The sequence below is a fragment of the Lathyrus oleraceus genome, chromosome 2 (assembly GCF_024323335.1).
Source record: "Lathyrus oleraceus cultivar Zhongwan6 chromosome 2, CAAS_Psat_ZW6_1.0, whole genome shotgun sequence".
Lineage (NCBI taxonomy): Eukaryota > Viridiplantae > Streptophyta > Magnoliopsida > Fabales > Fabaceae > Lathyrus > Lathyrus oleraceus.
This window is the reverse complement of record NC_066580.1, coordinates 10264676-10291125: the sequence shown is the minus strand read 5'-3', so window position 1 is coordinate 10291125 and position 26450 is coordinate 10264676. Positions and strand designations below refer to the sequence as shown.

General features: G+C 37.9%; 1 protein-coding gene across 2 annotated transcripts; it reads right to left on the bottom strand.

The window, feature by feature from the left end:
- Positions 1-1332: 1332 nt before the first annotated feature.
- LOC127117620 (UPF0051 protein ABCI8, chloroplastic) lies at positions 1333-5706 on the bottom strand. Of its 2 annotated transcripts, none has more exons than XM_051047694.1 (4): positions 5376-5706; positions 4336-4475; positions 2325-3759; positions 1333-1886 (listed from the first exon to the last, which is right to left on the bottom strand). In XM_051047694.1, exons 3-4 carry the CDS (start codon positions 3696-3698, stop codon positions 1668-1670), a joined length of 1593 nt encoding a protein of 530 aa, XP_050903651.1. In that variant the 5' UTR covers positions 3699-3759; positions 4336-4475; positions 5376-5706; the 3' UTR covers positions 1333-1667. The 2 variants fall into 2 exon arrangements, with proteins under 2 accessions (XP_050903651.1, XP_050903650.1); XM_051047693.1 differs by having other exon boundaries at positions 4336-4397; positions 5376-5705.
- Between the last annotated feature and the right edge of the window lie 20744 nt (positions 5707-26450).

Genomic DNA, 26450 nt, shown 5'->3' with positions numbered 1-26450 from the left:
AATCCCTGCAAGAATCAAACCCAAAAATAGATAGAGGGAATTACCAAGATGTGGCCTTGTTTGTGTGCAATTGATGTAGATAACATGTGGGATCTTAGGATTAAAAATTAGGGTATGACAGGATGAGAGAGAGAGCATGAACAGTTCATAAGTCACATTAGAAAAATGAAGAGAAAGGGGTCCATTTCCAATCTATTTTTTAATAATCTTGGTATTTATTTTAATAAGATGATATTAATCAAAATTATAGTTAAATTTATTAAATGGGTGGGAGAGAGAGCATGCACAATTGATAAGTCCAATGAGGTGTCATCTTAAAATCAATTGGTGTTAAGTGGAGTAGTTCCTTAATTTATAATAAAGTGGTGAATTCTCTTCTAATTTCTAATTTTTAATTTTTCAATGTGGGACTCTAACATGTGAAAGTTTGTCTGGTAGGGAACTTGAAGACGAATCAGTAGACAAATGTCCTACCTGATTTAACAATGATAGAATAGTGTGGTACAAAAAATGTTTGAGTATGTCCATGTAAATTGACATTTGATGTGAAATATGAGAAGTGATAATCTTAATCAGCAAAACAAAAGGTAACAACCTCGATTAACTGGTTAATGGACACCTATATTGATATTGCACCACACTTGGGTACAAAAATGTTGGTTTAGTAGTTGTATCAAATAATGCTTCGTACTTGGCGTTAAGGGATTAAGGAAATGCTTAATATTTGAGCATCTAATCTGGATTCGAAACTGATCGTATACAACAACATGCATATTTTACTATCTAGCCAACACTCTGCCTCAAGAGAAAGAAGGATACACATGGATTGAAAGTTATTCACATTTTTGGAATATTGATATCCGGAAGACATACAAAACTTGTTTGTTGGCAAATACTTTTAGTTTAGAATGTTGGTCCAATCATCTTAATTAACACCTAAATGTATAAAAAAATATTCAAAATAATTTGTGTAGGTGTTCCTATTATAACTTCCAGAGAATTGAAATATTCAAAGTACTTTCAAGATCTCTCACCGACTCTGCAAACTTTATGTCCATTATTATTGAAATCTTTTCCTTCATGGGAACCTAATCAGAGTTTGTTCTCTTTAACATGTTAAACTTCCAGTTAAATAACCTCCTCTATTTTTGTTTCTGCACTTGTAGACATCCCAAACTTTCTACAATTCTTACATTGAAAACGTAACTCTTTTTCGAAGATGCGCTTCAGAATTTATCAACCAGATTGTAAGTTACCCTCTTAAGATTTTCAAGAACTTATGTTTGTATCCGTAATCCAATCATGGTTAACATATTACGACGTACTATAGTATGCAAAATGACAATTTACATTTCATATTTCTTCACCCTTTTCTAAAATGATCGGGCATAATGATGATTTCCAGGAATTTGTAATTCTTAGTTTCTCGCCCGAAGAATATTTTCTTCCAGGAGAAGTAATAATGAAAAGTCTAATCTGTGCTGGAGCTGATCCCAACAACAAAGATTATGATGGCAAAACACCTTTGGTGCGAAATGCTGCCTTTTTACTGTTACATAGTTCAAGAAAAAAAAACTAAAGAACTAAATGATTGTTTACATATACCTCATCAAAAGTACACAGTCTGTAACATCTTCAGCAGCAAAAGCATCCAGCCGCTATGGAACCTAACCAACAGATCCTTTTAGTTTCAAGCTCAACAACTGTTTTGTTTCAGAAGCAAATTCATATGGAAGATCATCGATTACATCTCTACAGAATCCAACTATCATAGCCGACATGGCATTCTCATAGTCGATTCCTCTCTGTTGAAAGTAAAACAACTGATCTTCACCAATTTTCGATGTTGTAGCTTCATGTTCAATCTGAGCAGAAGGATTCTTAGACTGTGAACAATAAACACAAGCAAGGCATTAAATTTCAAGCATTATTTAATAATGCAATGGTATGTCCACGACAATTCACCGTCGAGGCAACAATCAAAATCCTAGATATCATATTTCTATAGTACTCTTCGCCATAGGTATTTTTGTTTGTGTTGTATAATATTTGATGAAAAATATATCATTGGAAAGAGTTTAACTTTTTATTTATATATTTTTCATAAAATATTATACCAACACAAACAAAAATATTTACGGTCAATTTGCAAAGCCAAGTAAGAAATCAACTTGACAACGCCTCATTAAATGTAATATATAAAACAAGAATAACCTAGCAAAAACCTTTAGTGGAAACCCATGAACCGAGGCATAGACATTAACATCAAGAGGATGTAAACAAAATTACAAAAAATCAATAGAACATTTTCAAGACGTAACTACCTGAATGTATGGGTAGGTATTTGCAGCTGCATTATCTCCTACAAGCATGGAATCGCACTGTGAGGAGCTTTTAGCTCCGTCTGCACCTGACATTACCTGCACAAGTCCTCTATAGCAATTTCTGGAATGCGCAGCAGAAATACCTTTAGATATGATTCTACTCCTAGTATTCTTTCCCTTATGTAACATCTTTGTCCCTGTATCTGCCTGCTGATAGTTATTAGTCAGTGCTACCGAATGAAACTCCCCTACTGATTCATCACCCTCTAGAACAACACTTGGATACTTCCATGTAATTGCTGATCCTATTTCCACCTGTGTCCAAGATATCTTTGATCTGACCCCAGCACAGAGTCCCCTCTTGGTGACAAAGTTATATATCCCACCTCTCCCATGCTCGTCACCAGCATACCAATCCTGCTTTGTCAGGTATTTAATCTCTGCTCCTTCATGACAATATAATTCAACTACTGCTGCGTGTAACTGATTAGTATCGTAAACGGGTGCAGTACACCCTTCCAAGTACTCCACAAAACTACCCTCTTCTGCGACAATCAATGTCCTCTCAAACTGACCGAACTCTTTTGCATTAATCCTAAAATATGTTGATATTTGCATTGGACACTTGACATTCTTGGGAATATATACAAACGTCCCATCACCATGCACAGCAGAATTCAAGGCTGCATAAAAGTTATCATCAGAAGGGACAACCTTTCCTAAATACTTCTTAACCAAATCTGGATACTCCCTTACAGCTTCGGATATAGCACAGAATATCACGCCAGACTTTTCCTCCAAAGTCTTCTTATGAGTCGTTGCAATCGAAACACTATCACAAACAACATCTACCGCTACATTAGCCCTCTTGTTTTCTAAGAGAGGAACACCAAGCCTATCAAAGTAGGCGAGTAGCTTAGGTGCAGGCTCATCAAGACTATTCAAAGTTGGTTTCTTCTTAGGCTCAGAGTAATAACAGAGATCCTGAAAATTTATTTTTGGGTATTTATTGTCAGACCAGTTTGGGTCTTTCATCTTCAAAAACTTGTGATATGCTTTAAGTCTAAAGTCAAGCATCCAATCAGGCTCATTTTTTCTTGCAGATATTAACCTGACAGTTTCCTCGGATAAGCCTTTGGGTAACGAAAATGAGTCTATTTCTTGATTAAATCCCCACTTATAATCCCTTTTCAGGAAGTTGTCAACTTGGTCATCATCATAACTGTTTGCCCTAACCTTGAAAGCTGAAGCTCTTGATTTGGTACAATTTGGGTTAAGTTTTACGTGAACCGAAGACCCTTTCACAACTTGTGATATGGGTTGTGGAAGAAATTGGGGAATTCCATTGACAAGAAGAGATGACATTGCTACCATTGGTGTAACTTTGGTCAACAATATCTATACAAGCTTTAATTAGTAGGTAACAAGTTGGATCCTGAAAAGCAATATAGCAATATACATCAACTAATTCACACTAAAAAACCCTAATACATATGTTTCCACATTATCATCGCCATCAAAAGCCCGGACAATAAAATGTCATATAATTAATATGATTAATTGTTATATATATTAATTGTATTGATTAGGAGAAGCAGAGTCTAGCAACACATCATGATTTCTAATATTACTAGTACATTTGACCATGTGTAGTTGTACCCAAAATCTTAATGTTTAATTGAAAATCAAAATCAAAATTTAAATAAACTTTTTAATTAAAAATCCTAATAATAGAAAACAACATCTGACTTAAATATTTGATTGAAAATCGAAATAAAAATTTAAATCAAAACCCTAAATCAAAAGGGGAGGTTATCTGAAATTTCAATTAAATAACCCTAATTAGAAAACATATAACATGCAAAACTCCAAATCATGTTATCCAAGCCATAATATGCAAAATCAAGAGAGAAAGAACCTTGGATCGGAATCGAATTCAGAGAGAATGAAATTGAAGATTGAAATTTGGAGACTTTTGAGGGACTTGGGAGAGAAGGGCGAGTGTACGTACCTTAATGAGAGAGTGTGATGTGAAAGGTTCCGGAAGAGGTTGGTATATAAAAACTTCGATGCCTGTTTCAAATGTTTATTGTTTATATAATTTAATGACTAAGAACTCTATGATGGCCAGCACTACCAATTCCATCCATCCTAATTATCAACATACCAAAGCAACTTTACATAACAGTTCTAACATTCAACAAACAATTTGCATAATTTAACTTTAGCATAATTCAACATAAGCAAGCTAACTAAACTGGGATTCATCATTTTCATTACAACAGCCCTATTTAAATTCATAATCAGTAATATTTCAGTAGCATCATTTCAATTTTCCAACTCCTCACCATAACACTAAACAAACATCTTTTCTAACCCTAACAACTAACAGTCATGTTGCTACGAACTAATCCAATTTCATTTAACCAACTTCCACTCACTAACTAGCTTTTGAAATTACTACTAACAATGCTAACATCAAAGCAATTCAATTACTAACATTTTAACTAACTAATTTGCTAACTGTTTTCATCACACCAACTGTTTTCATCGTTCTGTTTTCAATTACCATTCACTAACCAGATACTAAGCTTCAAGTTCAGATTCAAACAAATAACAACTTCTAACAATTTAACTAACTGTTTTAATACAATAACTAATTCCATAACAAAGCTTCAGTTTGAATTAACTTTTATAACCAGCCATGCCAACATACCCAAACCAAGTTTCATAACAGTTGATAAGTTCTACTAGCATTGCATTCTAACACTAATTTCAAAATCAAAACAACTCAATTCATTAACAATCATCATTTAACATTCAAATACCAATTCACTTAACAGTCTAACAGACATCACAATCATTACTGAAATTCAACAACTAATTCAAACTAACAGAACGATCCTTTCTTCCATCGCCTTCAACCATAGTTGGTTCTGCAATCATTTCCTATTTTACTATTCTACTCAACAATAAAACATTCAAAGAAGAAAAGGCAGGAAGAAGAAGGAGAACGGTTGAAGACATATCAAGCTCAAGGAAAGGATTTACCTCTGGACTTGTTGTTTTTCTTCTGATTACGCGTTTGATCTTCAAATTCCACTGGGGCAAAACTCTGTCTCGCAGGTAAATACACTTGTTCAAATCCTTGTGCCGTGCTCTTCGTTAGACTCTTAGGGTTTCAATTTTTGGGAGTAGGAATTCTAAGGTTTTCAGATTCGTTGCATCAAAGTCCGCTTCGATGGTTTTGAGGGCGTTGAGACGGCCGTTTGGATGGTAGAAATTTCATAGGTTCGCCTCCGGTGCGGCGGGGGGAATTCCGGTGAAGACGAGCAAGAGAGGAAATGTGGGGGAGAGGAGAGAGCGACCGTGTTATTTCTCTCTTGTGCCCTTTCTGATGAATTGCTTGGGCTTTTGGAACACATGGCCCATAGTTTTTACTACAGCGACTCCATATTTTCCTTATACGCCCCCTAGTCTGAATTGCAAGCAAAGGCATAACACTATGGGCCTTTAATCTGGCCCAGCGCCCCCTTCTGGACCAGCCCCTGGATTTCAGTGATACATCCCCTGCAGTCGTGTTCTAAATTATGATTTATTTGTTTGTTCTTCTCTTTTTTTTTCTTTTTCTTTTTTTAATGTTTTAATGCATATTTTTCTCTATTTTGAAAATACACATTTCAAAGGCATTTTAATACACAAATCTTTTTTTTTATCACTTTAAAAATAATACATATTAATACTTAGATTTTAATTAGGACTTAACTAGAATTAGTTAGATTTTCCCTTTAATTTTCCGATTAAGTCAAATTAGAAAATTAGGGTTTATGCTTATTAATCTTAGTTCTTGATCAAATAAATTTGTGTGCTCAAAATATCCATAGCATGATCGTTGCCCCTTGATTAGTTGATTAAGTCCATCCTTGATCAATTGATTACAATTGATTGCACTATCCAATTAGGTGATCATAAATATGACTTGTCCTGAATAACTTGCTTGCTTCCTCTATCCAATTAGGTGATCATAAATTCATTGATCATTTGGTTGGGTTAGATCTTTTGTAATTGCACTGCACTGGATAACTCAAGCTCAAGACTCTACATGAAGACTTTAAAGACTCTAGATATCAAGACATGATCATGTTGGGCTTCATCATTCAAGCACATTGCTTCGAGCATACAAAAAGACTTATGTAGACACTTGTCAGTTATAATGTGAATTGTGTGCCATGAGCCTTAAGCAATGGAGAAGAATGAGAGGTATTTTTCATATTCTTGTTCTAAGTATCTTTGAATACGAGACGTAGGCCCCAATTATTCAAAGTATTCTCCTTCGGTCATAGACTTTAGAGCAATTCAAATCAATTAACTTTCGAGCTTGTTTCCCAACACCTCAACACTTCAACAATCAACATCAACAATAATTTCTTCTTTGGATCAAACACAATTCTCTTTGGACATCCATACACTTTTTAGGTTAATCATATTCTCATGGTTGAACACCTATCTCTGAACCAAACACCTCTCATTCATGGGTTAATCACCACTTCTTTGTTAACATATCCCTTGTGCATTGGTTAATCATGGTTCATCAGTTAAAATATCATATTCTAATTCATGGGTTAATCACCACTTCTTGGTTAACATACTTTTTCTGCATTGGTTAAAATATCATAACTCATGCATGGTTAATCATCGTTTCTCGGTTAAAACACCCCATTCTTAGTTTAGCACTGCATTTCTGGTTCAGGTACACTATCTATGGATTCCAACAACACAATCATGGTTCAAACAACTATGTTCTCTTTTCACTTCTTTTTTTTAATTCAAACAAAACTTCCTCATTTCATAACTCTCTTTCAATTAAAGCAACTTTTCCTTTTTTTTTAATTCAATGCAAGCAACTCTTTCTTTTCTTTTATCACACAACCCTTTTTCAAAACAATTTATTTTCTCTTCATAAAAGAACATTTATAATCCGTTTCTTAGCAGTCAGACTAAAAGCTTAGAGCATCCAAACTAGGATCAGATCAGCTAACGTCTACACACTTATAGAATACGATTATAAATGTTTCCTAAAAACAACCAACAAATATGTATTTTCTATCATGAACTATGGAGCTCTAATTTTCTCATTGCACTATGAGAATACGTAGGCACGAGGGTTCGAATCCTTGGTGAGCACATTAATTTAAAAATTATTTTTCCTCTTTAATCATTTGCAAGTAACCTTTAGATAAAAACACTCATTCGCACAAAGAACAATCAAAATGGTTCCCATTTAGTATAACGAATGTGAGGGGTGTTAATACCTCTCTCTTGCATAACCAACTTTCTTACCTTGTTTCTATCTCCCTTGAGTTTTATCGATATTTTCCCTTTTCTTAAGGAATAAATAAAGTTTGGTGGCGATTTTGTTGTATCTTCGAGCATGTGATGCACTCAGGTGTTTTTTGTGGCGCGACAATTGTCGATTCTGCTGTGGAATCCCTAAGTCAAGCCTAGTTTTGCTTGTTTCCTTCCATATTTCGGTGTTTATCTTTAATGTTTTACTTGCTTTATGGTTATTTTATTTATCACATCTTTACTGCATTATATATTCATCATGTCCTAGATATATGTTTTTATTCTCTGTTGTGGGTTGGGCTTTATGATGTTACATGAGAGAAAAAATTTATACTCGAGGTTGAGTATGCACATGGGATAGTATATGGAAAGAGTCGTATTGACCTACTTGGTGTTATTCCTCGATCATGGTCAACACGAGACGCCACGCATAAAGTGGATCATTTTGGGAGCATCATTGTCCGACGAGTCATTCGTTCCAGGCAGTGGTATCTCAAAAGTAGGTTTATGACTCTAGGGACCTTTTAAGGGACCTTATTCTTTGGAGACTAGTACCTACATGTGAGGTGATATGAGTCTTTACAGGAAACTATGACCCTATATACCTTGATTATCATGTATACGTCGAACCTTTGAACCTTCATCGAGAAGTATATGCATATTATTCAGAATATTTTGAACCTTTAACCTATATTATCGCATACCATTGTTGAATCATAGTGTATGTACTGAACTTTTGAACCTAATTTATTGCATCATTAAAACTTTGAATCAATGGATGTAGCATATCTATTTGTATTTCATATGCATCATTTCTAGAGAATCCTTGATGACAGTCGGTCATTGTATGAATTTAGTCGAAGAATTATATCAAAACAAGTGAAAGATGAGCCAAAATAAAGAAGAAAGACCAAAGAATGAGGAAAAATAGCTAAGTGTGAAGATTGCGGACTTAGTGAAATATTGAGTGAAAAAAGAGCAAAAAAGAGTGCAGCTTCAGAAACAATCACATGCACCTTCGTGCAACATCGCACGCGATGAGGGATATAAAAATTGCATCGTGTGCACCGTGCAAGTCATCATGCGCGCGATGGTGGGCTTTTTCTGCATGTCTAGTCCATTTTGAGCTCTTTTTAAGGGGGATTTTTGCACTTTGATAAGGGTTACGATTTTGAGAGAGCAAAGCATGATTTGGAGAGCATTAAAGTATTTTTTAGGCCATTTGAAACCATTGGAGGCCATTACTTCAAGAGAATTCATATATTATTTTCATCTATCAATTATGGTATTGTTATCTGAATTATGAGTAGATAAGCTCCTCTAAGTTAGGTTGTGTTATGATGAACCTATTTCAATATTATTGGGTTATATATTGATTTAACTTTGTATGAACCTTTTGATTTATAATGTCATTTAATTGCTTATTGTTCTTAATGTTTTTTATGTGAGATACTCTTTTAAATTGATTTTGGACACATATGAAATACTGACCCTTAGCCTATGTGTTGGACCTAGGGAAATTGTTGTACTTATGTTGGTTGAATAGGAATATGAGACCCCGAGTAGTGGCATAAGGAATTAACATTTTGTACATCTCTTAACCCTGCTTACGCTTGCAGACCAGGGATATAAAGTTCTGAGTAATGGTTAGTGATTTATTTCGTGAGGGATCGACTATAATGGTTTTGCTAATTCTCCGTGGGATTATAGTGATAAGATCATTCATGCAATGCATCAATATCAACAATAGAGAAATAAGGGATTCTAAAACACAACCTGACCCCTTTCGTAATTCTGTTTGATCTCCTATTTAATTTTCGCACTTAACCTCGAAAACCCCCATTTTTACTAGTTTTTATACATTGCACACATTTTGTATTGCTTGAAGGCAGTCCTTGTGGATTCGATATTTTTATTACTTTGACATTATCGATACACTTGCCAAGAAGTCATCAATCCTAAATTTCTAGTCATTATTGAACATTCAAAAATGATAAAATCATACATAAAGGATACATACTTGTTCATAAATACATAAATTCTTTTCTCTTTTTTGTTGGTGTAAGCCCTAGAGGCCAATACTTTTGGTGCTTGTATCAAATTATTTATTAATAATAAAAGGCTTTTTCTTTATTATGTTTGTTTAATAAAGTCCCTAGAATAGCCAGTCCGTTTAATGTATCAAGTGTGACTTAATCATGAGATCACATTAAACATAAGGACAATATTCTTAAAGTATCTGTAGTCGAGCTTTATTGTGAAGTGGGATAACATTAAAGCATTAAGACTATTATGTATATAGACTGATGATCACATCTCATGGATCATGGATAAGGAGTTATCAAGTCTTAAACATAGGTATGAATATTAAGAGTAATATTTATACTAGATTGACCCGTTATGAGAATACTATATAGAATGTTATGCAAAGTGTCATAAGTTATTCTCATGGTGATAATGGTGTATACCACCCTTCAACCTGAAACCACTATGGACTCTAGATGTAGAGTCGAGTGCCTTATTACTGATCAAATATTGTCCGTAATTGTATAACCATAAAGACAGTTGATGGGTACTCCACGAAGCATGCTGAGGGACATGAGCGACCTAGATGGAATTCTCCCATCCTGCGTAACAGGATAAATGTCTATGGGCCCAATATTGAACTGGACAAGGATGACACGGTCTATGCCTTGTGTTCAATATAGACATAAGGGCAAAAGGGTAATTGTACACATAAGTATTATCACAAAAGGATTTGTCAGATCACATGACATTTTCGTGTCTTGGGTAGCAGTGATGTGTTGCTAGATACCGCTCACTAGTTTATTATGTTAAATACGTGATTTAATATAATTGTCAATGTCGCGAAAACCTATAGGGTCACACACAAAAGGACGGATTGATGAGATATAGAGTAACTAAGGAACACTGTAAGGTACGGTGCACTTAAGTGAATTGTAGAACATCGTAAGGTACGGTGTACTTAAGTAGAATACGAAATATGGTAAGGTACCACACGCTTAAGTGATTTTGGCATATTATAAGATATGGGCCACATACACTTAAGTGGGCTTTTTAGCTTGCAGCCCACACAAGTGGTTTTATAAATAGAACCCTTGTGCAGAAGCATTTGTAAAGTTATAATTTTGTTTCTCTCTCTCTCTCTCCCTCTCTCTCTCTCTCTGTCTCTCTCTCTCTCACACACACACACACTCAAAGCCTTCATTCATAGCAGCTAGCACTGAGATTGAAGGAATCCATTCGTGTGGACTAAGTAGAGGCGTTGTCATCATTCAACGTTCGTGATCGCTCCGTAGATCTGCATCAAATGTTTCAATCACCACAAGAGGTAACGATTCTATCATTGATCATGCCCATTCGTAAGGATCACTAAAGGAGAAAAATTTAAATTTCATTGCGTTTTGGATCGCCTTTCTCCTTCAGTGGTATCAGAGCCACTTACGAAACCATGCATCTGATAGTTGTTTATTTTCTGTATTTTCTGTATTAATACGATTAAAAGACAGAATGAATCAAGGAATAAATGAGTAATTAATTTTTGCATCATGTGTGTACGATTTGGATGATTGATGTTGACTATGCTTCGGAATCCGATGTTAGTATGGTGAAGTAGCGATACATCGATCGTCCATAGGTTACGCAATTGAGATCGATCAAGTTATATATATGATATAAGTAATCCTGATGCAAAATACGGTATATATGATATATTATTTCTGTTTTGTTCATTCAAACATTTAATGGTTGTTTTCCTTTGCGCGATCAATGGTCGTTTGCTTCTTGATCCGACATTAGTATGGTGAAGCAATGATGTGTTGATCAATCATACTGAATTAACAATCGAGGTGTGTTTGGCGGTCTGAAATTGGTGCATTAGAGTTAATGACGGCATAAGGGTTGTGCTGTCAAAGAGTTATGCGATTAGGGTTGTGATTGCGAAGGAGTTGTGCTTTAAAGTATCAAGTGTTGATGCGAAAAACGACGTCGATTTCAAATAAATTGTTCATTAAAAATTTAAGTCGGGACGCTTCCCCTGCAACCCCACAGGGGGCGCTGCCCCCTTTACCCACATCCGCTGACCGGGCAGCGGAACCCCGGGCTAACTCTGCGTAGTGTGATCGGTCACCAAAAATTAATTAGATTTTGATTAATTAACAGAATTTAAATTAATAATAATAATGTGTTTATTATTATTGTCTTGTGGTGATCGGTTATGGCCTTAGTTTTCCTTTATTTTGTTTTGGGATTTTAAAATACGACCTGCGTGTCGTGCCTCTCTTTTAATCTCTTAATGTAACTTCTTTTCTCATCTCACTCCCTCATATGTAAAACGAGTTTCTTTTATGTAATGTAATATTATGAAGAAAGAGAAGAATTCAATATTAAAGGAGGACAACCTTGAAGATCTTGCTTGGAGAAGCTTAGATCATTATTAGGTTAGCTTAGGTTCTCTCATTGGCTTGGGAGAACAATTGCGTTAGGGGCCATAACTGTTTCATTATGTATGTTGATGCATGTGAATGTATGTTGATGCATGTGAATGTATGTTAATGCATGTGAGAGACGATTTATATGATAAATAAGCCGGTGAGATCATAATAATTGCAAATTCCCTCAAATTAAATATTAAGTTTATGTTTTCCAAGCTTTAGCCCTCATCAAGACTAGTATCGAATAATGTAGGTTTCGCCTACGCGAGGTGCATGTTCTATATTAGTAAGGTGCGATGGGATAATTGTAATATCCAATTGCTAAAACAATGGGTCAAAATTAACTAAACAAATTATAATAAGATTATATATGTTTAGAAGCAAGAGTCGGAAATGATCCATGTGATGGGTTGGAATAAGGAGTTATTCATCCAACTAAAATATTCAAGAGTTGTATTAGATACAATTGGAAGGAGTTCCTACCTAAATAACCTAGTTTTGTGTAATCCTCCTCCGCGGACTTAAAACAAAGTGAAATGTGGATCTCGACCCACTAGAAAATCTTCCAACGGGATTTTCCGAATCAAATGTTGAGGGTCATTTGTTTTGAATAAAATAGTGGGAGCATATTTAATTAAAGGCCTAATTAAATATGTTATTGATACTTATATTTTCATTATTTTCATGTAGATTATCATGACAACAAACACCTCTAACAACATTTTGCGATCAATCATTGACAAGGAAAAATTGTCTGGGACAAATTTTATGGATTGATACTGAAATCTGAGGATTATCCTCAAACATGATAGAAAACTGTATGTCTTGGAGAAACCTGTTCTTGAAGAGGAACCTCCTAGTTCTGCACCTAAGGAAGAAAGAGATGCTTATAAGAAGCATGTCGATGATGCCAATGAAACTGCTTGTCTCATGCTAGCTACCATGAACTCAAAGTTGCAAAAGCAACATGAGAACATGGCAGCGTTCGATATGATCGAACACCTAAAGATGCTCTATCAAGAGAAAGCAAGGCATGAAAGGTTTGAAGTTTCAAAAGCCCTTTTTCAAGGCAAGTTAGCTGAGGGAGCCCTTGTAGGTCCCCATGTGCTCAAGATGATTGGGTATGTGGAAAACCTTGAGAGGTTGGGTTTTCCCCTCGGAAAGGAACTTGCGATTGATTTGATCTTGCAATCGTTGCCAGATAGATTCAGTCAATTTGTCCTTAATTTCAATATGAATGATATGGACAAATCTCTTCCTGAACTGCTAGCCATGTTAAGAACTGCTGAGCAGAATCTGAAGTCAAAAGGGAAGTCCATTCTGATGATCGGAAATGGAAAGAGACAGAACAAAAGACCCACCAAGCAGGGTGATAAAGGGAAAGGCAAGGAAGTTGCCAAACCCAAACCCACTGTTGCTGCTTTAGAGCCTAGTGGAAGCATATCAAAGGAAGGCATTTTCTTCCATTGCGGTAAGATCGAACACTGGAAGAGAAACTGCCCAAAGTACCTGGAAGATAAGAAGAACGGAGTAGAGACTTCAACTTCAGGTATTTTTGTTATTGAAATCAATTTATCTACTTCTGTATCATGAGTATTAGATACTGGATGCGGTTCTCACATTTGTACCAATGTGTAGGGGCTAAAAAGGAGTAGAGATTTGGCAAAAGGTGAAGTTGACTTTTGAGTTGGCAATGGAGCAAATGTTGCTGCTTTAGCCGTAGGAACTTATGTATTGACTTTACCTAGTGGTTTAATAATTCAGTTAGAGAACTGTTATTATGTACCTGCAATTAGCAGGAATATTATTTCCGTTTCTTGTTTGGACAAGTTTGGTTTTTCATTTATAATTACTCAATTTATTTGAATGATATATTCTATGCTACTGCACAAATGAACAATGGACTATATGTCCTTGATCTTGAAATGCCTATTTATAACATTAATACTAAAAGGATGAAACCTAATAGGTTAAATCCAACTTAACTTTGGCATTGTCGATTAGGCCACATAAATGAGAAACGCATTTCCAAACTCCATAAAGATGGACCATTGGACTCTTTTGATTATGAATCATATGAGACATGCAGATCTTGTTTGATTGGAAAGATGACAAAGTCTCCATTCACAGGAAAAGGTGAAAGAGCTAATGATCTTTTGGCCCTCATACATACTGATGTATGTGGACCACTGAACATACCAGCCAGAGGAGGTTTTCAGTACTTCATCATATTTACTGATGATTTCACTAGATATGGTTATATGTATTTAATGAAACACAAACCTGAGTCCTTTGAAAAGTTCAAGGAATTCAAGAATGAAGTACAAAACCAACTAGGTAAGAATATTAAAACTCTTTGATCAGATCGAGATGGTTAGTATTTAAGCCTAGAGTTTGATGACCATCTGAAAGAGTGTGAGATCCTATCCCAACTTACTCCTCCTGGAACACCCCAACGGAACGGTGTATCTGAGAGAGAAAATTGAACCCTGTGAGACATGGTCCGATCCATGATGAGTCACGCCGATCTTCCAAACTCCTTTTAGGGACATGCACTATTGACAACAACTTACACACTTAACCGTGTTCCATCCGAAAAGGTTGAGAAGACACCATATGAGATATGGAGTGGTAAGAAACCACATATGTCTTACATGAAGATTTGGGGTTGCGAAGTTTGTGTGAAACAACAAATTTCAACTAAGCTTGAGCCCAAATCTGACAAATGCTTATTTGTGGGGTATCCTAAAGAAACAAGAGGGTATTACTTCTATAATCCTTCTTAGGGCAAAGTGTTTGTCGCTCGAACAGGAGTTTTCATAGAAAAGGATTTTATTTCCAAAGGAATCAGTGGGAGGAATATAGAGCTTGAAGAAATTCAAGAATCACAAAGCATTGATACACCTATGGAGGAATTAGAGCAGGAAACACAAGTAGTTATGGAAGAGCAACCTGCTCAAGTAGAACAAGACCATCGTAGGTCAAGCAGGATACATCATCTACCTGAGAGATATGGATATCTCATAACTGATTAAGGTGATGTATTACTCATCGGTCAAGATTAGCTTGTGACCTACCAAGAGGACATAACTGGTCCCAACTCTGAGAAGTGGCTAGAAGCCATGAAATCTAAAATGGATTCCATGTACACAAACCAAGTTTGGACCTTGGTAGAACCTCCTGTAGGAGTTAACCCTATAGGATGCAAGTGGGTCTTCAAAAAGAAGACTAACATGGATGGTAAGGTACATACCTATAAGGTAATACTGGTTGCAAAAGGATATAAACAAATTCATGGGGTTGACTATGATGAAACCTTTTCACCAGTTGCAATGCTTAAATTTGTTCGTATTTTACTTGCTATCGTTGCATATCATGATTATGAAATATGGTAGATGGATGTCAAAACTGATTTCCTTATTGGGAATCTTCTTGAGGATGTGTACATGACACAGCCTGAAGGATTTGACATACCAGAAGAAGCCCAAAAGATATGTAAGTTATGAAGATCAATCTATGGATTGAAGCAAGCTTCTAGAAGCTGGAATCTTCGTTTTGATGAAACCATAAAACAATATGGGTTCATTAAGAACGAAGATGAGCCTTGTGTCTACAAGAAGGTTAGTGGGAGCATGACCATTTTCCTGGTATTATATGTAGATGACATATTACTCATTGGAAACGATGTCCCTACCCTGCAACAAGTAAAGTCTTGGTTGGGGAAATGCTTTTCTATGAAGGACCTGGGTGAAGCAGTCTATATATTAGGAATCAGGATCTATAAAGATAGATCACAAAAATTACTTGGCCTAAGTCAGAGTACATACATAGACAAAGTGCTGAGACGCTTTAATATGCATGATTCCAAGAAAGGATTCATACATATTCAACATGGTCTGTGTCTATCAAAAACACAATCCCCTTCAACTAAGGAAGAAATGGATCACATGAATAAGATTCCATATGCATTTGCAATATGATCTATCATGTATGACATGTTATGTACTCGATCAGATGTCTTGTATGCTTTAAGTGCAACGAGTAGGTACCAATCTGATCCCGATGATGCTCATTGGGTAGCTGTCAAGAATATCCTTAAGTATTTGAGAAGGACTAAGGACTCATTATTGATATATGGGGGTCAGGAAGAGCTTGCTGTAATTGGATACACCGATGCTAGCTTCCTGACAGATACAGATGACTTTAGATCACAATCTGGTTATGTGTTTTGCTTAAACAGTGGCGCTATGAGCTGGAAAAGTTCAAAGCAAGAGACAGTTGCTGATTCTACAACCGAGGCCGAGTATAATGCTGCCTCAGGTGCAACAAAGTAAGTTGTTTGGATCAAAAAGTTTATTAGTGAACTTGGCATAGTTCCTAGCATTGTGGATCCCATTGGTCTCTATTGTGATAACAATGGTGCTATCGCACAAGCTAAGGAGCCTAGATCTCACCAATGATCCAAACACATACTTAGGCGTTATCACCTCATTCGAGAGATAATAGACAGAGGAGATGTGAAAATATGCAGAGTACCTACACTTGACAATATTGCTGACCCACTGACAAAGCCTCTTGCGCAGCAGAAGCATGATAGCCATACTAGATCTATGGGCATTAGGGGTATGTCTTATTGGCTCTAATGCTAGTGGGAGATTGTTGGTGTAATCCCTAGAGGCCAATAATTTTGGTACTTGTATCGAATTATTTATTAATAATAAAAGGATTTTTCTTTATTATGTTTGTTTAAAAAAGTCCCTAAAATAGTTAGTCCGTTTAATGTATCAAGTGTGACTTAATCATGAGATCACATTAAACATAAGGACACTATTCTTAAAGTATATGTAGTCGAGCTTTCTTGTGAAGTGGGATAACATTAAAGCATTAATACTATTATGTATATAGACTGATGTTCACATCTCATGGATCATGGATAAGGAGTTATCAAGTCTTAAACATAGGTATGAATATTAAGAGTAATATTTATACTGGATTGACCCGCTATGAGAATACTATATAGAATGTTATGCAAAGTGTCATAAGTTATTCCCATGGTGATAATGGTGTATACCACCCTTCGACCTGAAACCACTATGAACCCTAGATGTAGAGTTGAGTGCCTTATTGCTGATCAAACATTGTTCATAACTGGATGACCATAAAGACAGTTGATGGATACTCCACGAAGCATGCTGAGGGACATGAGTGACCTATATGGAATTTTCCCATCCTGCGTAACAGGATAAATGTCTATGTGCCCAATATTGAACTGGACAAGGATGACACGGTCCATGCCTTGTGTTCAATATAGACATAAGGGCAAAAGAGTAATTGTACACATAAGTATTATCACGAAAGGATTCGTCAGATCACATGACATTTTCGTGTCTTGGGTAGCAGTGATGTGTTGCAAGATACCGCTCACTGTTTATTATGTTAAATACGTGATTTAATATAATTACCAATGTCGCGAAAACCTACAGGGTCATGTAACACCTCAAAATTTGCCCTCCTCTCTTGGGACTAGCTAACATATTACATACATTTTTAGGTCATTAGGCATTGCATATTGCATAGCATGTGGTTACATTGTGCAAGTCATTCTCCTAAGTCTTGTTCAGAAGATGAGGAAGTCAAAGAGCAAAGCTAGGGTTTTATTGACTGATCATTGGCCATCTGAGGATTGGGCTATGAATTAGGGTTTTATGATTCTCAAAGGAGATTGGTCTTCATCTTGTTTGAAATGATACATCATCATCATCATGGTTTGATTTCATCAAGTGTTGGATCACATTCCTTGAGATTAGGGTTTTGACCACTGGTCAACCCTAATCAGTTGCATTGGGCCAATCAGGGCATGATCAGGAGATGGGGTCTATGATGGAGATGGGGATCATCTTATGGTTTTATGGAGCTTATTGAAGCTAGGGTATCATCCTTGAGCCATTTCATCAGAGAATTGGAGCTCAGATTGATCTATGCATTGCCAGATTCATCTATTAGTTGAAAAGTCAACTGTGGTTAACTGTGCATGATTTAATGGATTTGGAGGTGGAAATGAGTTGGATACACTTCCTTCATGTTGGAACAAGTGTTATTTGACATTTCAAAGTTTAAGAATGGAGAAAATCAAGTCAGGACAAAAATTGCCAAAAATAGAAAGTGACTTGTAATAGAAGTTTCCAAAAATGGAAAGTTTTTGACCTCAAAATTACATGTCCAAGGAAGCTTCAAATGAAAATTTGTTCAACATGAAAGTTGTAGATCTTGTTCTCACCTTTCCAAAAAGTCCAAGAACTTGAAAATCCCATGTATGGTTGTCAAGTTATGGTCCAGTGAATTTCAGAAATGACCCATAATCAGGAGGGCATAACTTCCACATGGAGTGTCCAAATTGGATGTTCTTTATATGCACAAACTCCATTTGACATGTACTTTCATGGTGCATAATTGGATTTTCTCAAAAATGGTCAATGCAAAAAGTCAAATTTCAACTGCACAGTTAAAAGAACCAGGGGCAAAATTGTCCAACTTGAGAAATAATGGGAATTTTTGGATGGGGATTTTTGCAACACTTCACAATTGACATTTGGAAATTGTTGGAATACTCATGACATGCCAAGGCCTTGTGGTTTGAGAATTGGCTTTTGAAATGAACTTGGAAAAATGAACAAAGTGCCATCACATGTGGAAATTCTAAAATACACATCCAATGAACATGAAACAAGTGGCAACAGTTCATGACAGGTGTTTAGGGTTTGTATGAGCTGGCATTGAGCTGTCATGAGCTGGCATGTGAAAGTACATTTTTGCCCCTAGCTTGAAAATGACATTTTCACTAATCATATTCCATTTTGATTAATTGAGGTGATTAAGCATGGATTAATCATGAGTATATATTGTTAATCACAACTAATTCATAACAGAAAATCACAATTCCCAAAATCACATCAAAATTCTCCAAATTCATCAAGTTTCTCTCAAGAACACAAAACCAAAAATCCAAAGAACTTTCTCAATTCTTGATCAAACTCGAAGTTTCTTTTTGTGTTGATCTCTATTCATCATCATCTGCAACTGTTTTGGCAAATTGGATTGAGAGGAGCCTTGGATCGTGACTGTCCATACAAGGTCCATCAATGGTGAATCAAGCTTTTGTGCGTTAGAAGCAACCTCCATCGAACCTGAGCATCGTATTCAATTTCTTGCAGCTTCTAGTCCATCTGTTTTGTAACAAAAAGAGCAAAGGACCTTCGAATCACCACTGCCTATAAATTAAGGTCAGTATTCGAGTTGCACGATTTTTCAATTGGTCATATGCGTTTTGTAGCTTGTTTATCATAGATCATCGTGATGCTTTTGGTTTTGAAAATAGCGAACTGTAGCTCGAGTAATCTCGATTCAAAGTTATGTTGCCAAACCCTAACTCCTTCGATCTGTGAGATTTAGAGACAATTAGGTTAAGCCATGGACATATTTGGATTCCTGAGAGAAAGACCTTTCCAACCATATGCGGTTTGTGTATTTTGGTGATGATTCGTTGTTCTTCGTGTTTTTGCCATTCTGGAGAATTTCTGGGCGAAGATGATGAGAAGCTATGTTTGATCCGTTCTTGCGTTTGAATTTTTGATTTCGCTGTTTACCGCGCTTAAACCGACCAATCACACGCCTCCACTGCACTAATAAAACGCCAGCGTTTTGGACATTGGACTGGAAATTAATGAATTTAATTAATTATAATATATTCAAATAATTATTAAAAAATTCCACAACACCTTTAAAAATTCATAAAAAATTATTTAAAAGTCAGAAAAATGTGAGGATTTTTTCTATGGTTTCCAAATTCCCTGTAGAATTTTATGGACATATTTTTAGAAATTGTGAATGAGGAATTGTTGACTTTGCTTAGGGAAGTTTGACCTATATCATAATTGTGTGCCTTTTGCCATTTTTGTTGTGAAATCCTCATGCTCTAAAAGAAATTCTTGAAAATTTTTGTGGTGATTGTAGACATGCCAATGGTGATTTACATGTAAATTTTGTAAATTTTGGATACCTGGTGATTGAGTTATGAATTTTTGAATCTAGGTGTGACAATTTGTGTCACACCTAGCTAGGTCAACTTTCTGGATTTATTTTCATGACCTAGAGATGTTGGATTGGCTTGAAATTTTATATGTGTGATCATTAACATGTTAAGATGCTATGTGAATTTTTCTGGATTTTTATGTGGCATTTTCAATTTGATTGGTATTTTTCATCTCTATTGGTCAAATGTGCAAGTCCATGTGATACATGTTGGCATTATCTTTGTGAAATCCTCATATGGTATTGGATGATGATGAAATTTGGTATGCTGGTTATAGACACATGATAGGACATGATGCTTTTGGTCCCATTCATTTCTTTATTGTTTTCATTGACTTATGAATTTTTGAAGTGAATGCATGTGTTGATGCCATGGTTTGGTTTGAATATTTGTGTCTGCTTTTCTTGATTTTCATTGACATAGTTCCTTTTGTCCAATTGAGCTAAAATTTGACATGCTAGACCTTGAATATGTCCTGTTTAGGTGTAAATTATTTGAGGATTTTTGGAATTATTTTGATATGGAATTGAATGCAATAGTTCTGTTTGGATGTTTGATGATCCATTTGACCTAAATTGAATTGTTTTATGCATAAAATGAATATGGTGAATGATATAAACATGGGATCAATTGCATTTGCTTTTGTTTGACATTAATTTGGGTTTGGTTGAATATCCCTTGCTGTTTAGACATTTTTGTCACTTTTGGACCCTAGGCTTGGCCTAGTGGTCTAGTTTCTTACATTTGCTTGATTTTTCAGGATGAAAAGCACAATGCTCAAGGAGATTGATCCAAGTTAATTCAATTGAGTTTGTTGGATGTTTGTACACTAACCTAACTTTGTTTTGTAGGTTGTGAAGCTTGGGCTTGAGCTTATAGCTTGCTTTGTTGTGCATTGACTTGTATAGTCTGACTGATTAACATTTGCTGTTTATGTTTGTCTGTCTGAGTACTGATGATACTTGATTGATTTCAGGTACATTTAGTTGCTTACAGTTCTTTAAGAACTCGCTTGCTGCTGCTTGGTTTTTGAACCACTTGAGGTAGGACTTCTATTCTTCATGTAGTCTGGAGACCCGGTCTGTTATTTGACCGGGCAAACTGTCTGAAGTCCTCCTTAAGAGGCGATGTTTGTGATTGTTTAATATTGTGCCTAAGCAGGTGAAGTCCTTAATCAAGGCAATTGGTGGAAGCCAAGGGATATGCAATCTATCCCCCACTATTCTGTGAGTCGTCCCTCTGCTCACACGGCTGTGTGTTGATGCATTGGGACACAAACCCAAGATCTGTGCTGTTGCACAATCGATTCAGAGTCTTTGAGCGTAGAAGGGTCCCTCCATTCTGGACCCACGCTCCTTTGTCTAAAAGCTCTCCCTGGTTAGGGATAAGAGCTGTGAGGTCTCATCCTCACTTCTCCTTTTCATCTGCTTCACCTTAGCCTCGTAATGGCAAGGTTAAGAGCGAATAATACCCATGTACAGAAGACTTGCTTCGGCAGTCAAACCCATTGTTTGAGCCCACTTGATTGGTTATAGTGTGTGCTATGTGGATATCTGTTTGAGATGCTTGTTCTCATTTGATGAATTGTTTAATGCTTGTATGCTTGCTTCTTTCCTAGATAGGATTAGCTTGCTTATGCAAGTAGGATAGGAACCTCAACGTAGGGTAACGATGCATGACAACACTAGGCTCGAGTCCAGCTCCCTGGTAGTGTGTCGTCCCTTGGTTTTTGGCTGGATTTTCTTTCCCTTTAGGGGGAACTACATCGCCCTGATCCTTGTTCCATACGAGGTATGTAGGCAGGTGGTCGTGCGAGACCACTCCGGGCAACCTTTTTCTTTTTTGCGTGTGTTTACTTGTTATCTGATTGCGTGTTTGGTTCGGATGCTGACGTAAGTCCAATGATTGGCTGTCGGGCTCCATGTTTGCCTTTTGTGCGTGTTTTGGTTCGGATGCTGACGTAATTCCATCAAGTGGTTGTCGAGCTCCATGTTTGCCATCTGTTTGTGCGTTTTGTGTTGTTTGGCGTGCGTAAGCCGAACTACAGTGGCTCTGATTCTCGTTCCAGACGAGATATGTAGGCATAGGACGCGATGTCCTATCGAGCTCCCTTCTCCTAAACCCACCTGCGTTCCCTGTGTGTGTGTGTGATGTTTAGCAACCTATTCTTTATTTTAGAACGTGGATCCCGTCGAGTACGACGGACGTGAGGGGTGCTAATACCTTCCCCTTGCGTAACCGACTCCCTTACCCTTTCTCTTTGGTCGCGAGACCATTTCCTTTCCAGGTTTCTCTGAGCGTTTCCTTTCCCTATTTTGGGATAAATAACGCGCAGTGGCGGCTCTGCGTTGTGTTTTTATTTGAGTCCCGCCGGTTGATTTTTCGCGGATGCGACAGTTGGCGACTCTGCTGGGGATCCAGAATATGTTGACCTGAGCTGGTCCATCTTCCCTAAGCGAGTCTCTCCTAGCGTTCTAGGATAGTTTAGGTTGCTTGTTTTGTTGTATTTATTGCATTTATTATTCTAACCCTCTATATTTGCATTAAATATTTGCATGCATCATACTATCATGTTGCCGTCCTCTGTGCAGGTGGTTCCTCTGTTTGGGGTGGGTGTTCTGAGTGGGGCTAAAACCCAGGCCCGAGTATACACCTAGGACTAGTGTGGTCTCATGTCGCCTCTTTCGTGTTAGGTTAACATGTGCTTGGCGGCGTGATGTACCACAAGCCGGACGAGGTTCATTTGATAGTGCTCTCCTCTGTGGGGTACTCCACTTTGGTTGAGTTACTTCATTTGAGCTGTTGACTCTGGTGACCGATCATTTCCCGGATCTTTGGTTTAGACGATCTCAGGAGAGCTACAATGGCACACCCGAAAGGGCAAACCCATTGAGTATCTCTGCCCGATTGTCAAGACTATTATCCGCCTTAGGATGACCTGTTTAGAATTTACCTGTGAGGGGAGGGTGGTCCTTTCAGATGCATGTTCAGATGGTGACTCAGATGGTGACTGTTGGTTCCGTGGATTGGAGTCCTATTTATGAGTCAGATTTATGATCATTTATTGCAGAGACGCCGGAGTGCTGTCCGTGATTTATCAGTGGGGATCCGTTTATTTCGGGATTCCCCGGGCCGATTCAGATGGTTGTGAGGGTCTGCTCAGAGACTGATGATGATAATGATGTATCTTTCTTCCGTTTATTTCGGAACCCGTGGGTCGGATTTGTGGTTGCATATTCCTCAGATGGTTGTGATCAGTACAGAGACCAGGTTTCAGGGCAGATGATCAGATGGCTTGGAGGATGGCAACGCATTGCATTCATTCATCAGCATCATTACATTTTGCATTAATTACATCTAATACATGTTTACCCATATACAGGGACAATTTTGATCGAGATCCTGGTTGAGAGACTTTCTGCTCAGACATGAGAACCGGTTTGAAGCACGATGTGGCCTACAGTTTCTTCGATCCTGAGATTGGTGTGCTGAAGGATATGGTAGCATTGATTACGCCCGACCATGTGGGGGTGTTCAGAGAGTCATACGGTAGTATCCTGAAGATGGTTTTCAGGCTCACTGATAGTGACAGAAGTGCCATTCATACTCTTCTTCAGTTCTATGACCCGGGGCTGAGATGCTTTGTATTTCCAGATTATTTGTTGGGACCTCTGATGGAGGACTATGCTAGCATCTTGGGTATACAGATCCGTGATCAGATTCCTTTCCATGTCACTAGGGCAGAGCCAGATGTCCTTGGGATTTCCCGTGCTCTTTATTTGAGTCCGGAAATGGTCAAGGAGGGTTTGAAGGAGAAAGGAAAGTTACCTGGATTTCATTTGAGTTTCTTGGAGGCTAATACCAAGGAACATGCTGCTCGAGGTAATTGGAAGACGGTTTGTGCTCTGATCGCTGTGAGCATTTATGGGATTATTTTGTTTCCTAATCAGAAGAATTTTGTGGACCATAATGCTATCAGATTGTTCATGCAGAGAAACCCTATTCCTACTTTGATCGGAGATGTTTACTACTCGGTGCATAACAGGAATGAGAAGCGACGTGGGGGTTTGATCAGGTGTTGTTCTCAGCTGCTCTTCAGGTGGTTTATGGGGTATTTGCCTTCCCGAGGTGCCTTTGCTCACCTTGATCCCACTGTCAGGTGGTCATTCAGGTTGATGGGTTTGCAGGCTGATGATATTGCTTGGACTCGCAATGGTTTGGCTGGACGGGATTTTGTATGCAGTTGTGGGAGCTTACCTAATGTGCCTTTGGTGGGAGTTCAGGGTTGCATTAATTACAACCCAACGCTTCTCAGGAGACAGATGGGGTTTGCTGTAGAGGGTCCTCCTCTCGGACGAGAGATTCAGGAGTCCTTCTATTTCCCGATTGAGGGTAACCAGACCAAGCTGAGACAGGTATTGGATGAGTGGCGAGATATCCAGAGGAAGGGTAAGGTTCCTTATGGTAAAGTCAACAGTCGGTATTTTCCATTGTTTGAGGATTGGTTGCGGAAAAGGATTGAGATTACATTTCTACCATTTCCTGGAGGTGATACTGTGTGTCCTATGATTGAGGGTCCAAGTTCTTCTGTCAGTATGGAAGAATTCCTCGAGATGAAGAGGGCTAGAGATCAGTTACTTGCAGAGAAAGCTGAATTGGAGAGAAGTGTTGCTCGGTTTCAGACAGCTAACCAGGAGATCAAAGTGAAGATGGAAGATCAAGACAAGCGACATGCCTTGGAAGCAAAACGCTTTGAGATGGATACAGCCTACTATGGGAAGGTTAATCAGGCATTAGCATCGTCTACCAGGGAGCACGACATCACCAAAGAGAGATTGGCTAGAGCTTCAAAAGTCATTGAAGATGAGAAGAGAAGGCAAATCTTGGTGAGGGATCAGAGGGATGACCGAGTCCGAGTCCTCATTGCTGAATGGGAAACTAAGCTGAGGGTTAAGGAGTCAGAGAGTCTGAAGATCATCGCCGAGAGAGATCACTACATGGCAGAGAGAGATCACTACATTGCTGAGCGAGATCATTACTTCAGGCAGATGAAGATTCATCAGAAAGAGGTGGGGAGATTACAGCAGAAGAATACCGAGCTCAGGTTCGCCGCAGAGTTCGCAAGGATGGAAGATGAGATAGGGCCATCTGTGGGACCCTCATCCAGCTAGTTCTTTCATTTGTTGTGTGGATTACCGTCAGGCTTGTTGACGGAATCTACTTGCTTGTATTTCTTTCCCGATTCTGGAGGATTGTATTTGGATTTTATCTGGCTTGATGTATGACTATGGCACTTATTGTGCACTTTTTGTTATGTGATGGTGTCGCATCACGCGAAAAACCGGCGGGAAAAGAAGAAACAACAGAGCCGCTACCGTGCGTTATTTATCCCAAAAGAGGGAAAGGAAACGCTCAGAGTAAACCTAGGAAAAGACATGGTCTCGCGACCAAAGAGTATGGGTTCGGGAGTCGGTTATGCGAAGGGAAGATATTAGCACCCCTACGCATCCGTCATACTCGACGGGATCCACGCACAATAGGAAGGAAAGTGGTTGCTAAACACTGCTCAAATACTCACACACACTGGCTGAAAAGAGACACAAGAAACTGACTGAAACGGAACTCGGCAGGATGTCGCATCCTGGGCCTACTTAGTCTATCAGGCATAGACATCAGAGTCCAAGTAGTTCGGACTGGGGAACGACACATGCTCGCTAGGATATCGCATCCTATGCATACGTATCTTCTCGGACGAGAGAAGAATCAGAGCATTCGTAGCTCGGCTGACACGCACACAAACAAACAAAGGCAAAGGCAAACGTGGAGCCTGAATGCCAATCACTGGACTTACATCAGCATCCGAACCAAAACGCACTCAAGAAGGCAAACATAGAGCCTGAACGCCAATCAATGGACTTACATCAGCATCCGAACCAAACACACGCACACTGGAACCCAAATGCCACTCGATGGACTTACATCAGCTTCCAAGCACACAACAACACAACAAGTTAATAGGGAGTCGGGGACTCGAGCCTATAACTGTCAAGCACACACTCAAACAAACAGACAACAAATTGCTAAGGAGTCAGGCACTCGAGCCTAGCAACTGTCAAACAACTCACACAAAAAGAAAAAGGGCGCCCGGAGAGATCAGCTCAATCTCCTGCCTACATACTTCATCTGGTATGAAGATCAGGGCGACGTAGTTCCCCTACAGAGGGATAAAGGACTAGC

What these genes read in the sequence shown, in the direction of transcription:
- LOC127117620 (XM_051047694.1), bottom strand. Translation starts at nt 3,698, where the DNA reads ATGGTAGCAATGTCATCTCTTCTTGTCAATGGAATTCCCCAATTTCTT. An exon ending in ATACCTACCCATACATTCAG is followed by an intron (nt 1,887 to 2,324) that starts GTAGTTACGTCT and finishes TATTGTTCACAG; the next exon opens with TCTAAGAATCCTTCTGCTCA.